General features: G+C 34.0%; 1 protein-coding gene across 1 annotated transcript; it reads left to right on the forward strand.

Moving 5' to 3' along the window:
- Positions 1-10,240: 10,240 nt before the first annotated feature.
- Positions 10,241-15,619, forward strand: LOC122056010 (DEAD-box ATP-dependent RNA helicase 15). Its single transcript, XM_042617743.1, has 12 exons — positions 10,241-10,447; positions 10,557-10,673; positions 11,042-11,142; positions 11,713-11,885; positions 11,966-12,197; positions 12,326-12,444; positions 12,955-13,011; positions 13,081-13,265; positions 13,783-13,927; positions 14,018-14,101; positions 14,180-14,243; positions 15,366-15,619. The coding sequence occupies exons 2-12, from the start codon at positions 10,558-10,560 to the stop codon at positions 15,374-15,376; spliced, it is 1,287 nt and encodes a 428-aa protein (XP_042473677.1). The 5' UTR covers positions 10,241-10,447; position 10,557; the 3' UTR covers positions 15,377-15,619.
- Positions 15,620-16,298: the final 679 nt, after the last annotated feature.

The following is a 16,298-nucleotide window of genomic DNA, read 5'->3' on the forward strand; positions in this document are numbered from 1 at the left end:
ACTCTTGGAGCTAGATATTAATTAAGCGAGTTGTCAGTAACTTACTTAATTAGTGGACATTTGTTATCTTAAACACAGGGAGACTAACACACTCATAATAAGAAGGAGCCCAAAATGTAATTTGGGAATGGTGCGGTAGTTCAATAATAGTTCTTTAGTGGAATGAATTATTGATGAAATTAAGTTGTGTGTTGGCGAACACGGATGCTTAATTTCATGGGAGACCAAACCAATTCCTCCTCTCGGTCCCTATCGTAGCCTCTAGTATATGAGATTTATACCCACCGATACCCACCTTCTTACCCATCCAATGGGGTCGCCAAGCTAGCTTGGAACCCAAGCTAGGCCAGACCAAGTGGATGAGCCAAGTTGGTGGCCGGCCAAAGCTTGGGTCCCAAGCTTAGGTGGTCGGCCACTAGAATATTAAAAAGATTTTTTATTAAAATTATTTCTTATGTGGATATCATGATTTTAAAAGAAATTTTAAAAAATTAAAAATTTCCTTTTATAGCTTTCTACAAAAGATTAAGAGAAGAGATTAATCTCTTTCCTTATTTGTAGATTAAAAGGATGGTTTTAATTTTTGGTAAAAACTTTCCTTATTTGTAAATCATCTACATGTTTAAAAGAGAGTTTAAAATTTGAAATTTTTCCTTATTTGTTGATTAAAAGGTGGATTTTAAATTTTAAGAAAACTTTCCTTTTTAACCATGTTCATGATTTAAAAGAGAGTTTAAAAATTAAATATTCTCTTTTATAAGTTTCTACAAGAGATTAAGAAAAGATTTGATATCTTTCCTTATTTGTAGATTAAAAGATATTTTAATTTTTAGAGATAATTTTCTTTTTATCCACATGTTTAAAAGAAAGATTTTAATTTATAAAATTTCCTTTTTATTAACCAATCATGAAGGGATGAAAATTATTGGAGAAATTTTTTATAAATTTCTAGAGACAAATTAGGAAGTTTTAATTAATTAAAACTCTCCTTGTTTGTAGCTTTAATATGGCCGGCCATATGAATTGATGAGAAGAAAATTATTTTTAATTAAATAAATTTTCTTTTTCAATGGCAAAAGAATTAAGGAAGTTTTTATTAAATTTTCCTTATTTGCCAAGACCAAGGATTATAAAAGAGGGGGTAGAGGAGGCTTCATGGTGAAGAACTCTATTCTATTTTTCCTCTCTTTTCTCCTTGGGTGTGGCCGGCCCTTTCTTTCCTCTCCTCTCCTTTGTGTGGTCGAAACCTTCTCATGGTGGAGATAGCTTTGGTGGCCGGATCTAAGAAGGAGAAGGAGAGAAAAGAGGCCTCTTTTCTAGCATCCCTTGGAGCATGGTGGTGGTGGCCGAACCTCTTCATCCTAGGAGAAGTTTTGATGGCCGAAACTTGTAAGGAAGAAGAAGGTGCTTGGTGGTTCTCATCTCGGAAGATCGTTGCCACACAACGTCCGAGGTTAGAAGAGGAATACGGTAGAAGATCAAGAGGTCTTTCTAAGAGGTATAACTAGTAATTTTTCTTTCCGCATCATACTAGTTATTTTTGGAAATAATACTAAATACAAGAGGCATACGATTCTAGTGTTTCGAATTTGTTTTCGATATAGTGTTCTTTTGTTTTTCTTTTCCTTGTGATTTGATTGTTCTTTTCGGTTGACCTAAAGTTATTTTAGGAAATTAAATATTAGCTTTCCTTAAAAGGTTTTGTCTAGTCGGTGGTGGTTGCTCCCATATCCAAGAAGGTCATGTGCCTCGCCACGTCAGTACTGGGAACCAATTATGGAAATTAATATTTAATAGAATTAATAACTTAAGGTGACTTAGGTCGAACGTGTTAAGTTCCGTAGGAGATCCAAGTCAAAACCTAAAAGAACAAATAGATTAAGTTTTGGATCAAACGTGTTAAGTTCCGCAGGCGATCCAAAATTTAATTTAAAAGAACACTTGGTAGCTAGGAAAAGATTCAGACCTTTGTACAAAATTTTTGTATAGTGGAACCTCTAGGTTTTCTGAGTAGCAACCAACAGGTCTGTGGTGGGTATAAATCTCTATATACAAGAGGCTACGATAGGGACCGAGAGGAAGAATTGATTTTGGTCTCCCGATGAAATTAAGCTTCCCGTGTTCGCCCCGAACACACAACTTAACTTCATCAATAATAATTCATACCACTAAAGAATTATTATTGAACTATCGCACCAATCCCAAATTACATTTTGGGCTCCTTCTTATTATGAGTGTGTTAGTCTCCCTGTGTTTAAGATGTCGAATGTCCACTAATTAAATGAGTTACTGACAACTCACTTAATTAATATCTTAGTCCAAGAGTAGTACCACTCAATCTTATTGTCATGTCGGACTAAGTCCACCTGCAGGGTTTAACATGACAATCATTATGAGCTCCTCTTGGGGACATTCTCAACCTAGATAACTAGGACATAGTTTCCTTCTATAATCAACAACACACACTATAAGTAATATCATTTCCCAACTTATCGGGCACCTGCAGAGTTTAACATGGCAATCCTTATGAGCTCCTCTTGGGGACATTCTCAACCTAGATAACTAGGACACAATTTCCTTCTATAATCAACAACACACACTATAAGTAATATCATTTCCCAACTTATCGAGCTTATTAATTTATTGAGCTAAATCTCACCCATTGATAAGTCAAAGAAATAAATACTAAATATATGTGTTTGTTATTATATTAGGATTAAGAGCACACACTTCCATAATAACTAAGGTTTAGTTCTTTTATCAAGTCAGTATAAAAAGAACTTACCTAAAATGCTCCTACTCAATACACTTAGAGTGTACTAGTGTAATTTATTAGTCAAGATAAACTAATATCTAATTACACTATGACTATTCTAATGGTTTGTTCCTTTCCATTTTAGTCGTGAGCAACTATTTATAATTTATAAAGAACTGATAACATGATCTTCTGTGTGTGACACCACACACCATGTTATCTACAATATAAATTAATTGAACAACCACACTTAACAAATAAATGTAGATATTTGACCATTGTGATTCTTTATTTCTAAATAAATGTTAATACAAAAGCTATGCTTTTAGTATACACTCTAACAAATGTGGGTACTATTTCATGGAGTAGTATGAAGCAAACCTGTGTAGCCTTATCTACAATGGAGGCTGAGTTTGTGGCTTGCTCAATTGCAGTTCAAGAGAGTGTTTGGCTTCGAAGACTATTGGATGACTTACGGATTGTGGTAAATAGTGGGAGGCCAGTGATTATCTATTGTGATAATTAGGCCGTTATCGCATACACTCGGAAAAAAAATATGGAACCGCCACATCAACGGACCCCCTAGAGCCGACCCCATGGATATGGAGGGAGGTAAATGCAGGTACACAGCTAAAAGCACATGGTGGAGACGCTAACCCCAGGCAATGACACGCTATCGCATACACTCGAGACCCTAAGTATCATAGTAGGACCAAACACATAGACACCAGATATAACTTTGTGAGAGACATCATGAGAAGGGTGAAGTGACCATCAAATACATTTCTACACACAGCATGGTGGCTGATCCCTTTACCAAACTCATTGCCAGATACTCATTTTTAAGACATAGAGAGTCATTGGGTTTGCGTATGTATTTACATTTCTCATCTTGTACTAGATTGATGATGTTGATATTTATTATTTTGATATATGATAATTGTGCATTATTCAGTCACACATGAGTTATTATATTTCAATTAATACATTTCTTATCATATATTTTATGATGTGGTGAAAAGGTATGCGAGGTAGGTCAGGTCATCTCTCTCACACGAATGACCACCCCTAGATATGAGTGAGCAGGGATGAGATAGTTTCTAGCTATAAGAGGTTTTGAGAGTAGTTCTACTAGAACATAAGTCACCTTGATATGTGTTCAAGATGAGGTCATATGTGAAATGACAGACATGGATATACTCACATTCATGTTGCCTATAAGTAGTCAGGTGTGAGATCTTAGATGTCACCTACGATTAGTGATATCGTTTCTGAGGCACTCTCCCTGAGATCTCTGAGTAAAGTTTTACGTGTAGACTAAGTCCCAAACTTGCACAGTGTTAGATAAATATCACATATGCCCTATTGAGAGATGGGGGAATAACACTGTGGTTCGTGTTTCATACCACGTGTGATAAAATGACTAAGGATAATGAGAGTCACTTTATTTGAAATGATTAAATTATTAATCCCCGTATTCTACTGTGTGAGATCTGAGATCCATTGGGTGGGATCTCTGATGCCCTTATTACTTTCGGTTGATTCTTGAAGTCTTGGATCAGTGTTGCTACTTTAGTCTGTTTACCTATGGTCCAAAATATAAATTGAGGTCTGTAAGGCAGGTCTAAGAAAGCAGCTGAATTAAGACTGATAGATTCATGTTTGGGAAAAGGAAGGTCAATTGACATTACATCATTGAGTAGTATTCATTGACCAGTCTATTATGTTAATCCAAGTTGGGATTTGAGCATAATAGTGAATACACAATCGAACAAATTTATAAGGGATCACTTTCGATGAGGAAGGTGGCTCGATGGATGTAAATGCATTGGATTTGGGATATAACGAGATCTTTTAGTACTATCGGTGGCCTTACGATCATCCTAATAGGTGTATCGAGAGATCTTTACTTACAGGTGTACTCGCTAGTCGCACGACATCCAATCCTGTATGAAAGTCCAGTAGGATGATTTAGTAGATCATATGAGCTATGTGTTAGGATGTATACTAAAAGTCTAGCTTTTGGTATAAACATTTATCTAGAAATAAGAATCACATTGATCAAATATCTATATTTATGATAAATGTAGTTGTTCAATTAATTTATATTGTAGATAACATGGTATGTGATGTCACACACAGAGGATCATATTATCAGTACCTTATAAATTATAAACAGTAGCTCACAATCAAGATGGAAAGGAACAAACAATTGGAAGATCGTAGTGTAATTAGGTATTAGTTTGTCTTAACTATATAATTACACTAGTACACTTAGAGTGTATTGAGTAGGACCATTAGAGGTCGTCTCTTTTATACTGACTTTATAAAGGGACAAAGACCTCAGTTATTATAGAAGTGTGTGCTCTTAATCCTAATATAATAACAAGCACATATATTTGATATTTATTTCTTTAATTTATCAATGGGCGAGATTTAGTTCGATAAATCAATAAGCCCGATAAGTTGGGAAATGATATCACTTATAGTGTGTGTTGTTGATTATAGAAGGAAACTGTGTCCTAGTAATCTAGGTTGAGAATGTTCCCAAGAGGAGCTCATAATGATTGTCATGTTAAACCCTGCAGGTGGACTTAGTCCGACATGACGATGAAGTTGAGTGGTACTACTCTTGGAGCTAGATATTAATTAAGTGAGTTGTCAGTAACTTACTTAATTAGTGGATATTTGTTATCTTAAACACAGGGAGACTAACACACTCATAATAAGAAGGAGCCCAAAATGTAATTTGGGATTGGTGCGGTAGTTCAATAATAGTTCTTTAGTGGAATGAATTATTATTGATGAAATTAAGTTGTGTGTTCGGGGCGAACACGGGAAGCTTAATTTCATCGGGAGACCAAAACCAATTCCTCCTCTCGGTCCCTATCGTAGCCTCTTGTATATAGAGATTTATACTCACCACATACCCACCTTCTTACCCATCCAATGGGGCCGGCCAAGCTAGCTTGGAACCCAAGCTAGGGCTGGCCAAGACCAAGTGGATGAGCCAAGTTGGTGGCCGGCTAAAGCTTGGGTCCCAAGCTTAGGTGGTCGGCCACTAGAATATTAAAAAGGATTTTTATTAAAATTATTTCTTATATGGATATCATGTTTTTAAAAGAGAGTTTAAAAATTAAAAATTTCCTTTTATAGCTTTCTACAAAAGATTAAGAGAAGAGATTAATCTCTTTACTTATTTGTAGATTAAAAGGATGATTTTAATTTTTGGTAAAAACTTTCCTTATTTGTAAATCATCTACATGTTTAAAAGAGAGTTTAAAATTTGAAATCTTTCCTTTTTTGTTGATTAAAAGGTGGATTTTAAATTTTAAGAAAACTTTCATTTTTAACCATGTTCATGATTTAAAAGAGAGTTTAAAAATTAAATATTCTCTTTTATAAGTTTCTACAAGAGATTAACAAAAGATTTGATATCTTTCCTTATTTGTAGATTAAAAGAGATTTTAATTTTTAGAGATAACTTTCTTTTTATCCACATGTTTAAAAGAAAGATTTTAATTTATAAAATTTCCTTTTTACCAATCATGAAGGGATGAAAATTATAGGAGAAATTTTTTATAAATTTCTGGAGACAAATTAGGAAGTTTTAATTAATTAAAACTCTCCTTGTTTGTAGCTTTAATATGGCCGGCCATTATAATTGATGAGAAGAAAAATGTTTTTAATTAAATAAATTTTCTTTTTCAATGGCAAAAGAATTAAGGAAGTTTTTATTAAATTTTCCTTATTTGCCAAGACCAAGGATTATAAAAGAAAGGATAGAGGAGGTTTCATAGTGAACGACTCTATTATATTTTTCCTCTCTTTTCTCCTTGGGTGTGGCCGGCCTCTCTTTTTCCTCTCCTCTCCTTTGTGTGGCCGAAACCTTCTCTTGGTGGAGATAGCTTTGGTGGTCGGATCTAAGAAGGAGAAGAAGGAGAGAAAAGAAGTCTCTTTTCTAGCATCCCTTGGAGCATTGGTGGTGGTTGAATCTCTTCATCATTGGAGGTGCTCTTGTTGTGGCCAAACCTTGCAAGGAGGAGAAGAAGGTGCTTGTGTGGTTTCTCATCTCGGAAGATCGTTGCCCACACAATATCCGAGGTTAGAAGAGGAATACGGTAGAAGACCTAAAGGTTTTTGCTTGCAAAAGAAAAGGTACACTAGTATTTAATTTCTGCATCATACTAGTTTTATTTCTTTGTAAAAATACCAAATACAAGAGGCATGCGATTCTAGTATTTCGAATTAATTTTGATGTTGTGTTCTTTTGTTTTGCTTTTCCTTGTGATTTGATTGTTCCTTTTGGTTGACCTAAAGTTATTTAAGGAAATTAAATATTAGCTTTCCTTAGAAGGCTTTGTCTAGGCGGTGGTGGTTGTTCCCATATCCAAGAAGGTCATGTGCCTCGCCATGCAGTCCTGGAAGCCAATTTTGAAAATTAATATTTAATGGAATTAATAACATAGGTAGATTTGGATCAAACGTGTTAAGTTCCGCAGGAGATCCAAGTCTAAACCTAAAAGAACAAATAAGTTAAACTTAGGATCAAACGTGTAAAGTTCCGCAGGCAATCCAAGTTTAATTTAAAAGAACACATGGTAGGTAGAAAAAGGTTCAGACCTTTATACAAAAATTTTTGTACAGAGGAACCGTTAGACTTTCCGAGTAGCAACCAACACTATGATCTTGTGACAGTTACAAAATACCCTCGTGTGTAAGTAGGAGATATTGGAAATTATGCCCACTTAGGGGGTATTTTGGTAATAATACTTGTGAGATCATGGGTGGTTATTCCCATGATCTTATTTCTCTATGATTCTCATTATAAGGTAATGGGAGAAATGGGTAAGGCAAGTGCGCATTATATAAAGAGCACACTGCAGAATAAATGTAAAGAGAGGAGAGACTTCTAATACTTTCTTCTTGAATCGTCGGACTCTGAATTGAGATGTTGTGAATCCGTGGTGATAATTCGTTCATGATTATCATCCCGACTATGAGTTTGATTTGAGGAGTTTTTTATAATTCCTAGATCTTCGATATTCATTCGTTAAGATAAATTTTAAAAACTCAACTTTATTTATACTTTTAAAAAATTAAAGATATCATTCTTCCGCATTGTTATATAATAAATCTAACATAAATCACCGTGAAACGACTGATCGAGAAATTAACCAACTAAATTCCAGACGACGTATAACAAAACTAGTCAGATTTGGCTATCCGTACCAGTCAAAGAATCATTATGCACAAAAGACCAATTTTAATGAACATACAAAGGCAAGTTAACACACACAGATGTTGTTTGAAGGGTAAGAGAACACATCTTAATCTTTATGCATCAACTTCAGAATAATGAGACTACAACGATTTTTTTTTCTTTTTAAAACTGTGTGTTTATTTTTAAAAGAAAGTAAAAAAGAAATCCCTTAATGTTGTGCATTTCATATGGCAAAAAATACTCGCTCATCTCAAAAGCTTTTTCATCATAGCTCCCTGACGAGATGAAAAAAAAGTAAATGCACTAAACAATCTCTTAAAATATCTTAGCTCCCTAAGGAAATGAAGAAAGTAAATGCACTAAACAATCTCTTAAAATAGGAGCGATTTTATTTTAAGAGTACCTTCGAATTTTGATCCTTACCCTTATATGATAATTTACCATTCAAATACCAACTCAATTATGTCTTGTAAGCTAATGTGGTCCTTAGAGGGTAACGATCAATTTTTGATAATATATAGCCTTAGTTATTTCGACGGTTGATTATAAATGAATCCTGATTTTTTTTTCACATAAGATGAACTAAAGACAGGGCGTCTCAATCATTATTGAGGCCCTAAGCAAAAAAATAAATAAATAATAATAATAATATTTTTTAAATAAATCTTGAGGCCGCAGGAGAAAATAAGAATTTAATACTTTTTAAATAAATATTATTAGAAACATTTTATTTGGTTACTTATAATAAAATGTGGAATTTGTCACCCTAGCAGCCCAACACGATTGACCCTACGACCAAGTTACAATTGGCCACTGCGGGGAGAGTATTTTTCTTAGCTTTGCAAAGATTCGACACCTTGCCTATTGTAACAATATCTACCCTGTATTAACCAACTCAACCATGTTACGGGGCGACATTTAATTTTATTAGTAAAATTTAAAAGGACAATTTCATATATTGTCAATGATTATTTATATAATTAGAAGTAGTGACCAATCAAGTCGCATAACAATAACTTTATCTTATGTAAAATCTTACTTTTTTATTATTAGTAAATTTAAAATATAAAAAATATTTTATATTAACTAATTTAGAATCAAGAAATAAATTATTGTAATACTTTTAATATACATTTTAATTACAATTTTTAAAAAAATTATCAATCATTTTTAATTCGAGGAAGGAAAGTCTTGATACAGCAGTAAAATTATTGTGTGACTTAAAGGAAATAGATTCGTGTACTAGATATAGTCATTACGTATAATAAACTCTTCCTTATAATCCCGTATTAACGGGAGCTTCGTGAACTATACTAACTTTTTTTATCAATTTTAACTTTGATAAATTATTAATAAAATTTATTTAGTCAAAAATATTTAGTTAGAAAATATCTGAATTATTAAAAAAACAATGAAAGAATTTAGAAAGAAATAATATTACAATATTAAATATGTTTTTACTTTTAAAAGTATTTTTTATAAAAAAAATATTAATTAAGTATAGCTAATAAATATTTTTAATTTATTAATCAAAATTAAATTTTGTTAATGAATTAAAATTTTATCAGCAAAAAATTTAAAATTACTAATTAAATTTTAATAAAACAAAAATTACCAAAAAAAAAAAAAATCTAATTTTAATAATAAAAAATTAAAATTATCAATTAAATTTAACACGAGTAAAAAAAATAAAAAAAACTCAAATTTAATCTATAAAAAAATTTAATTTTTTTTATCAAATATAATTTAACTAGTAAAAATTAAAATTACTGATACAAATAAATCTGACTAAAATTTATTTTAGTTATGATTTTAAATATTTAATATCTAAACTCATATAATTTTAAATTAATATTTATATTTATAATATATATATATATATAATTTATGGGCTTCAATATAATAAGGGACTACCTGAGCCGGCCCGGACTAAAGGTTATCACATATGAAGGTGATCACATTTTACGGAAAAGTGTGAGCTAACCTGATGCACTTCAGGTCTCAGGCTACTTTACACAAATTTACACGTTGAGCGAGGCAGCATTGCCTAGGCACCGGCTCGAGTTAAACATGGTACGCCAATTTGCTACGAACATAACTATACAAGTGAGCATATATCTTTCCGAGCTCCGGCCCATTTCGGTGGTCACTTCAGAACGGTGCGTGTGAGTTAAGCGGAGCAAAGCCCAAAATCATTCTGCATCGAAAACAATCTTAACCGTTAAAAGTCTCCCACATCATGCCTCTCTCATTCGCCCCAATCCAATCCGCCATTGGATTGGCTTTCTCAGCCATTTATTATCCAACCCTCCTCTCCGCTCCCTGGATTCCTCCAAACCCTAGCCTCCTCCGATCCCTCTTCTCTTGCGATTTCTCTCAAAACCCTCGTCGTCCTGCACTCTCTTTTTTGCTTGATTTGTTTCTCTTGCAGACTCTCTTACTCTAGTTTCCAGTTCCCGGTCGCCAAGGTGAGTTTTTTTTTTTTTTTTTCTGTTTGTTTCTTTTTTTGTCGCTACGGATGCGTTTTGGCTGTAGATTTTGATAGATCTTGTCCTGATCTTTGTTCTTATGGTGTAGTATGGGGGAAGTCAAGGATAACGATGCTTACGAGGAGGAGCTCCTGGACTACGAAGAGGAGGAAGAGAAGGCCCCTGACTCGGTTGCTGCGAAGGTCTCTGGTGAAGCGGTGAAGAAGTAAGAAAGGATCTTTACCAGTCTTCCTCTATCCTGTTCGTCTTTTTTAGTTTTTGAACATTTATGTCGTAGCTCATTATTCACAAAGGTGTATTCTTTTGCCATGGCTTTTTTCTCATGATATCAATGAACCATGCTCTTTTCTATCGTCTATATTTTCGAGGTGTTCGTAGATAGATACGATATGCCTATAATTTATCTTTTTCTAAGGATTTTCTATGGCTAGAAACTGGATTTTATTGTAGATTTGGAGGCGTCTTATCTATAACAATGCATAATTTTGTTCTCGATTTTGTTTATATTGGATTAATTCCACAAAATTTATAAAAAAGACATACAATTTGCTAATTAGTATGTAAATGGTACAGGGGCTATGTTGGGATTCACAGTTCCGGATTCAGAGACTTCCTGTTGAAGCCAGAACTCCTTCGTGCCATCGTCGATTGTGGTTTTGAGCATCCTTCTGAAGGCAAGAAATACTATTGCATGCCAAATGTATACTTTTAAATTAAGGGATGTTTGAGCATTCATTTGAAGCCAGAACTAGTGGCCGATAACTCAATATTTTTTATTTAGTTTTCTGTCACATGGTCTATACATCAAGTTAATTGGTAGTTTCATTAAGGTCATTGCATTCAATTTTGGGCTGTAAAGCTTATTCCTATAAAAAACACTTTCTGATAAAAAAAGCAAAGAGCATTCTGTTGGCGATAGTTCAATTTATCCTAGGTAGATGAGAATCATTGAAATTCCTATATTTGGAAGTGTATTAGAATTTTTGACTGATTGTTTGCACTTTTTTTTTACTTTTCTTAATTTGAGAGCAAATCATGATAACCGATCATGTTATTTAAATTTAAATAGAGTTTTTTAATGAAGTTATGTGGTGGCCGGATGCATAAATGTTGGTGGTATTTTGCAGGTAAAGATCATTTCCACATTTCTCAGTTTGGCGGAGAATAGGGTAAACCTTTCCATTAAAGGATCCAGAAGGTTATTTTTTACTTACTGGGGTACCCCTCAATTTTCATCTCATCAGTACAACATGAATGTATTCCTCAAGCTATTCTGGGAATGGATGTTATTTGCCAAGCAAAGTCTGGAATGGGCAAAACTGCTGTTTTTGTTCTTTCTACTCTTCAGCAAATTGAGCCTGTTGTAGGCCAAGTTGCTGCACTTGTGCTGTGCCATACAAGAGAATTGGCCTACCAGGTTTGACTTTTTTTTTTTGAGGAATGATTATTGCTGATTTAGTGTATCTAGAATTTTGATTCATACATATACTCTTGCAGATTTGCCATGAGTTTGAGCGATTCAGCACATACTTACCGGACATCAAAATTGCTGTATTCTATGGTGGAGTTCACATCATGAAGCACAAGGACATACTAAAGAATGACTGCCCACATATAGTCGTAGGCACACCAGGAAGAGTGTTGGCGCTAGCAAGAGATAAGGATCTTAATTTGAAGAATGTGAGGCATTTCATTCTTGATGAATGTGATAAGATGCTGGAGTCACTTGGTACGAGCGATGATTTTTATTACTTGTTCAATGATTATACTTGTGTAATCTGTCTTTTCTTTGTTTTGACTGTTTTTATTTTATGTTCACTACTGATATTTCTTTTCACTATTGATTATGTTTTGCAGACATGCGGCGGGATGTCCAGGAAATTTTCAAAATGACACCACACGACAAACAAGTCATGATGTTTTCGGCAACTCTCAGCAAGGAGATTCGCCCTGTGTGCAAGAGATTCATGCAAGATGTAATGCCATAGAAGCTTTGAGTTCTTTATTCTGGTTTATTGTGGCTTCTACCTTTGTATCACATTTAGTCTGCTCCTGGTCAGCATGTCTTTGAACGACTTAATATGACTAATCATATAGTTAGACACAATTTATATAGTATGGTTTGATTTTAAGGAGTAGGGCCCTCTTCCTTCAAAACTACCACAAGCCCAATCTTGAGTATAATGCTTCTTTCACCTCTCCTCTCAGGATTTAGGGACTTTATTTCTGGGTTCCTTAGTTCGTTTTCCTTTTATCCATTGGTGGTAGTGTATGTATAGAGGAGGATGTTGATTGGGCATCTTTTTATATATTATTGGGGGGTTGGGTTAGGAAGGCTAAGCTGTAAGGTTTTACAATTCTCTTGGTATGCCCAATTAGTTCGCAATAAGCTGCAGCACTGCAAGTGTCATTCAAATGGTACTGGATTCAGTTAGCTTGAAGATAAGATCCTAATCCTCTTTCACCTGACACTTCTTACCTTTCAGCCTATGGAAATATATGTAGACGATGAGGCCAAGCTGACACTTCATGGACTTGTACAGGTATGCTGATTATTTTTTTTATTATTATTATTCTGGTTGGCCTTAACTAATTGTCTGTCATTGTTTCAGCACTACATCAAACTGACTGAATTGGAAAAGAACCGAAAACTAAATGATCTTTTGGATGCACTAGACTTCAATCAAGTTGTGATTTTTGTGAAAAGCGTGAGCCGAGCGGCAGAGTTGAACAAGTTGCTTGTAGAATGCAATTTTCCATCCATCTGCATACACTCTGGCATGTCACAGGAAGAAAGGTATGCGCCTTTCAGTTGTATCGTAGAGTTTTTGAATGAGTTCTACCATTTTGGCACGTTGATGAAATTTGTCTCGGGAGCCATATTCTCAAATATTTCAACTGAAACATGCCATGATTAATCTGAGCATGGCTGTTATGATTTGCAAAAGATTGGTTTCGAATGTAGTTTTCTCATCCACTCAACTCTATTGTCTATCTGTGTGCATGAAATCCACTGTCTATTTCTTGTGGACTGCATATATTCATAATATTACCTTCCTCTGTTTTCATTTAATTAAATCTGAATAAACCATCTTTGCACAATCATGTTTACAACCCATCTTCTTTCTCAATTGCTATTTCTATTGACACTTGGATTGTGAATAAAAATCTTAATGTACCATAAATTTTCTTCAATGAAATTGTTGTTGTGTTGCATAGTTATAAATGTCCAAGTTTTTTCCTGGTCTATTGAAGTATCTGTGTAGTTTATATCCATGCTCAAGTATAGAAATTGATAAATTTCTTTCTCACAGGTTAACAAAGTATAAGAACTTTAAGGAAGGGCTCAAAAGAATTCTTGTTGCTACAGATCTGGTTGGGAGGGGAATTGATATTGAGCGTGTTAACATTGTGATTAATTATGATATGCCAGACTCTGCTGACACATACCTGCACCGGGTAACTCTTTCATTTTATTCAGCAATTAAAGAGAAGTGAATTTTGTAAGTTCGCTAGTCTATCAACTGATTTAGAAATGATCCTCTTCAGGTTGGAAGGGCTGGCCGGTTCGGAACCAAAGGGCTCGCTATTACATTTGTCTCATCAGCAGCTGATTCTGATGTTCTTAATCAGGTCCGATACTTGCCAGTTCCATGAATAATCTTTTGTGATTTGATTAAATACTGATCAATTTATTTCTGTTTCTTGAAGGTGCAAGAGAGGTTTGAGGTGGACATAAAGGAGTTGCCTGAGCAGATAGACACTTCGACATACAGTAAGTTATGCCTTCTGGAATAGATTTGGTGATGTTTCAGTTCATTGATCAAACTATCAACTAATGGATATCATTTATGCAATTATTGAAAAAGGAAAGAAAGCCCAATAGAAGTCAATTTTCATCAGGTGGTCAAGATGGATATAATTCATTGCATGATCACAATATAATATTACCTATGGACTGTTAGGTCACCCACCTAGGATAATTATGTATTAAACATCGACTGAAGGTGATAGCTCTTTGTTTACCATCATAATTGTGTCAGGAATAGGTTTAGCCCATCAAGCCATCCTTATGTTGGTGATTTTCAGTCAAGATAGTATTTACTTGTTTGTTAAGCTTGGTATTGATAAATCAATTTATCCATCATGCCATTAAATTTAAGCAATTACACAGCATATTTATAAATAGCTCCCTGTTTGAGCTCAGTAATTGATGTGTTTTGCCCACCTCACAGAAATTATAGGGAGAACATTGCAAGAAGGTACTAACTCTTATTTTGCTTCATAACAATTATGTGGTTGATGTATCTAAAGGTATTAACTCATATTTTGCTTGAATTGTAACACTAATGGATTGTGTTTAGTCATTCATCCATCATAACAATTAAGTGGTTGATGTATCAAAAGATATTAGTTGGTTGTTTGTGCTAAGATATCTAAGCCTGTCTTTTAATAATTGTTAAACTTCTTGAGAAAGTAATAGTCAATCATTGGATTTAGACTTTTAATAACTATTGTTAGACTTCTTGCGAAAGTAGTAGTTAACAAGTGGATATACAAGTCCATCGAGTCACACAATTACATTAAACTTATAGCTGTAATAGCTCAAAATTCTGGATGAATATAGAATTGTTAATTTTCTGATCTCTCCCAGGTCATCCTCTTACAACAATCATGTGATAGAATTTGAATTATGCTATCAATTCATTGTTTAGATTATATATATATATCATTAATGGGCAGTCCATTGAGAGCTAAAGCTTATCCATTTGTCGTTAGAATGGTTCACGTAGCCACTAAGTTGGTCGGGCTTACTAGACTATATTTTACATGGTGGCTTTCATGTTTTTTAGTTTAATCAGTTCTGTTATGAATGATTTGATCTGTGTTTTTGCAGTGCCTTCGTAAGCTCTGCTGCAAAGCCTTTCACTCAATTTGTAGCAAGAGTTCATGGGCGAACAAGCATTGTACAAGTTTGCTGAGTTGATCCTAGACTTGTTTGGTAGATGTTAGAATTTGTACTATTAAGTATTAGACCATATTCTAGCTACTCGTACCTTTATGTTTGACTAATTTTTTGTTTAATTAGATCCTGGTTGATGTTCAGGAATTCATAATCGTCTTGTCTAATCCACTTATTTGCTTTGATCATGTGCTTTGCATCAATAATCGTTTTTCTTTTGAATTTTACCTATTTTCTCATGTTCTGGTATACATTTGATTGGTCTTGAATATATCTACAGTTGAATTGAATAGATCCATCAAAATCGTGATGGCTTAATTATTTTTTTAAAATCGTAATGGATTAATTTGAATGTTAAATTAATCCAATTGTGATGTCTTTCTCCGAATGCCATATTTTGAGTTCCCTCTAGGCCGAGCAGAAAAAAGCGGATCTCCACCGAAGACTCTATTTACCCCTGTCGCAATCCAAGCGGGGTTCTCAAAGTTAAGGCATATTCCTCTCTTGCAAAGTCGCTTGAGGTGTATCAGGTGGAAATAGAGAAAAAAAAATGATAAATTGAATTAGTCTTATTATTGATTAGTTCTGTGGTAATTGGTCTGATTTTATAGAAGTATTTCATTAGGGTAATCAAGAAGTGTGTGATGGACAGCTTAAAAGTCCAGTACTTTTTGATTAATGTGTCTGATTTAGGGAGAGTTTTTTTATAAATATGCTTAGCTAAGGGATTGAGTTATAGATATTTGTGTGACAATCGGAATATTTTAAGATGACATCATAGCTATAGGGATGTATTAGGTGAAAATATAGCTCTGTAATTTGGAGGTTAATTAGGATTTTTTTTAATCTAATTAAATAATTAAGTAT

This window comes from Zingiber officinale, chromosome 3B (genome assembly GCF_018446385.1).
Source record: "Zingiber officinale cultivar Zhangliang chromosome 3B, Zo_v1.1, whole genome shotgun sequence".
NCBI classification, from domain to species: domain Eukaryota; kingdom Viridiplantae; phylum Streptophyta; class Magnoliopsida; order Zingiberales; family Zingiberaceae; genus Zingiber; species Zingiber officinale.

Excerpts from the sequence above, each read along its gene's own strand:
- LOC122056010 (XM_042617743.1), top strand. The coding sequence starts at position 10,558 with ATGGGGGAAGTCAAGGATAACGATGCTTACGAGGAGGAGCTCCTGGAC. Across the intron at positions 12,445-12,954 it reads GCAAGAGATTCATGCAAGAT|CCTATGGAAATATATGTAGA; the intron begins GTAATGCCATAG and ends CTTACCTTTCAG. Across the intron at positions 13,266-13,782 it reads GGCATGTCACAGGAAGAAAG|GTTAACAAAGTATAAGAACT; the intron begins GTATGCGCCTTT and ends TCTTTCTCACAG.